Here is a 1,964-nt window from a genome sequence, read left to right as displayed (position 1 = left end):
ACAAACAGCTGAAGTGTGTTTGTTTACCTACACAAACAGCTGAAGTGTGTTTGTTTACCTACACAAACAGCTGAAGTGTGTTTGTTTACCTACACAAACAGCTGAAGTGTGTTTGTTTACCTACACAAACAGCTGAAGTGAGTTTGTTTACCTACACAAACAGCTGAAGTGAGTTTGTTTACCTACACAAACAGCTGAAGTGAGTTTGTTTACCTACACAAACAGCTGAAGTGAGTTTGTTTACCTACACAAACAGCTGAAGTGTGTTTGTTTACCTACACAAACAGCTGAAGTGTGTTTGTTTACCTACACAAACAGCTGAAGTGTGTTTGTTTACTTACAGAAACAGCTGCAGTGAGTTTGTTTACTTACAGAAACAGCTGCAGAAACAAACTAATTTCAGCTGTTTCTGCAGGTAAACAAACTCACTTTTATTTCACTTCAAATGAAAGGGCTCTCCATATGTATGGGATCTTTCAACTGCTCAAGACCTACCCCACCCACCTCCCATTTTTTTATTTCTAAATTTTTAAAAGTTATCTGTTTACGATGCAATCGTTTTCAAATTGTGGCATTAAAACAATTTTTAGGGAACATTTTGTACAACAAAAAGAAAAACCTGGACCTTAGGTGAGATTCTTGCTAATAAGAAGTTTGTCTAAATGTGTAAACGAGCAGCGTTTCCTGTTGTTTTAGTCTTTATTCCTGTTTTAAGATCGAATTTTCACAGGATCATTTCCATGAGCCAAGCAACAGCTGGATGCTGATATTTTGGCACAACAAAAACTGCAAATAGTCAAAAAAAAGGACTATTGTTAGAAGATACTACTGAAGAAGTATCTTCACTGGTGTCATTTATTCTTGTTTTTTTCCCCCTGGGTTCTGTCTTTCATTTAAACTTTCCCAGTGCTCCTTCCCTCTCAGCAGCTGCTGCAGCTCCAGCTTTTAGTTCCATCTCCTCCATCATTCCTCCCCTCACTCAGGGTGACAGCGGCCCCTGACTCCTCAGGAAGCTGACTGAGCACCAGAGGCTTCTGTGATTTCAGCTTGTGAGCCACAGTCATAAGGATAGCCTCCACATGGTCACTGTTGTGGCAGCTTCCATCTCCTTGGCCATTAGGGTTTTTTGCAGAAGTCTCAAACAGCGGCATTGAGTGGGCATCCGCAAACTGCTGGGCCACGTCTGTGCCTGTCTGAATGGAGTCCTGGAGGTCACACTTATTCCCAACAAGGATCCTGGGTACTTCTGTGCCGAGAGCATGTTGCTTACATTCCTCGATCCAACCGGGAAGGCTGTGGAAACTGGCAGCGTTGGTCACGTCGTAGACAAACATGACAGCGTGCACATTACGGTAATAGTGCTGCACCATGGACTTTCTGAAGCGCTCCTGGCCTGCTGTGTCCCACAGCTGGATCTGTAGAGACAGAGGGGAAGGTTTGATCAAAAATAAATCAGATGTTTCTTATGGGTTTTAAGAAAATGCTAAATTAATATAAAATAATTACACATGAGAGTGTACAACAGCTGAGCTGTAATTGGTTGAACAAAGTTTTGCTGAATGTTGATTGGCTGTCACAGTAAGACATGTAGCATTTTCCTGCATAGATCTCATCATTTCTGATTTGATTTCACTTGTTCCTGACAACGGCTCAAAGAGGAAGAAAAAAACCCACTTTATGTGAATCTTTCATCTTGCAGAACTTCGGTTGGAACCTGAATTAACATAGCTTTGACTTACCCAGACAATGGGCCTCATGCAAGAACCGTTCGTACGCACAGATTTGTTCTTAAGTTGTGCGTACGAGTGATTTAGGAGAATTTGTGGCATTCCGCAGCGACACTTTCCAGCTCGTCCTGGAGGACTCCGAGACGTTCCCAGACCATAATCCCTCCAGCGAGTCCTGGATTTTCTCCAAAGTGCCAGACTTATTTTGAAATCATTTTAAAATGCTTATTTCAGAAC

General features: G+C 42.0%; 1 protein-coding gene across 1 annotated transcript; it reads right to left on the bottom strand.

The window, feature by feature from the left end:
- Positions 1–550: 550 nt before the first annotated feature.
- On the bottom strand, positions 551–1,417 carry LOC106526864 (ras-related protein Rab-33B; the record flags this gene model as incomplete). The annotated part of the gene is given in 1 exon segment (XM_014021580.1): positions 551–1,417. A coding segment is annotated over 1 exon segment (497 nt), but the record flags the coding sequence as incomplete, so codon positions are not given.
- Positions 1,418–1,964: the final 547 nt, after the last annotated feature.

This window comes from Austrofundulus limnaeus, unplaced genomic scaffold (genome assembly GCF_001266775.1).
Source record: "Austrofundulus limnaeus strain Quisiro unplaced genomic scaffold, Austrofundulus_limnaeus-1.0 Scaffold298, whole genome shotgun sequence".
In the NCBI taxonomy this organism is placed as follows: Eukaryota; Metazoa; Chordata; class Actinopteri; order Cyprinodontiformes; family Rivulidae; genus Austrofundulus; species Austrofundulus limnaeus.
The sequence above is the reverse complement of the archived record's forward strand: the minus strand, read 5'-3'. Positions and strand labels throughout refer to the sequence as shown.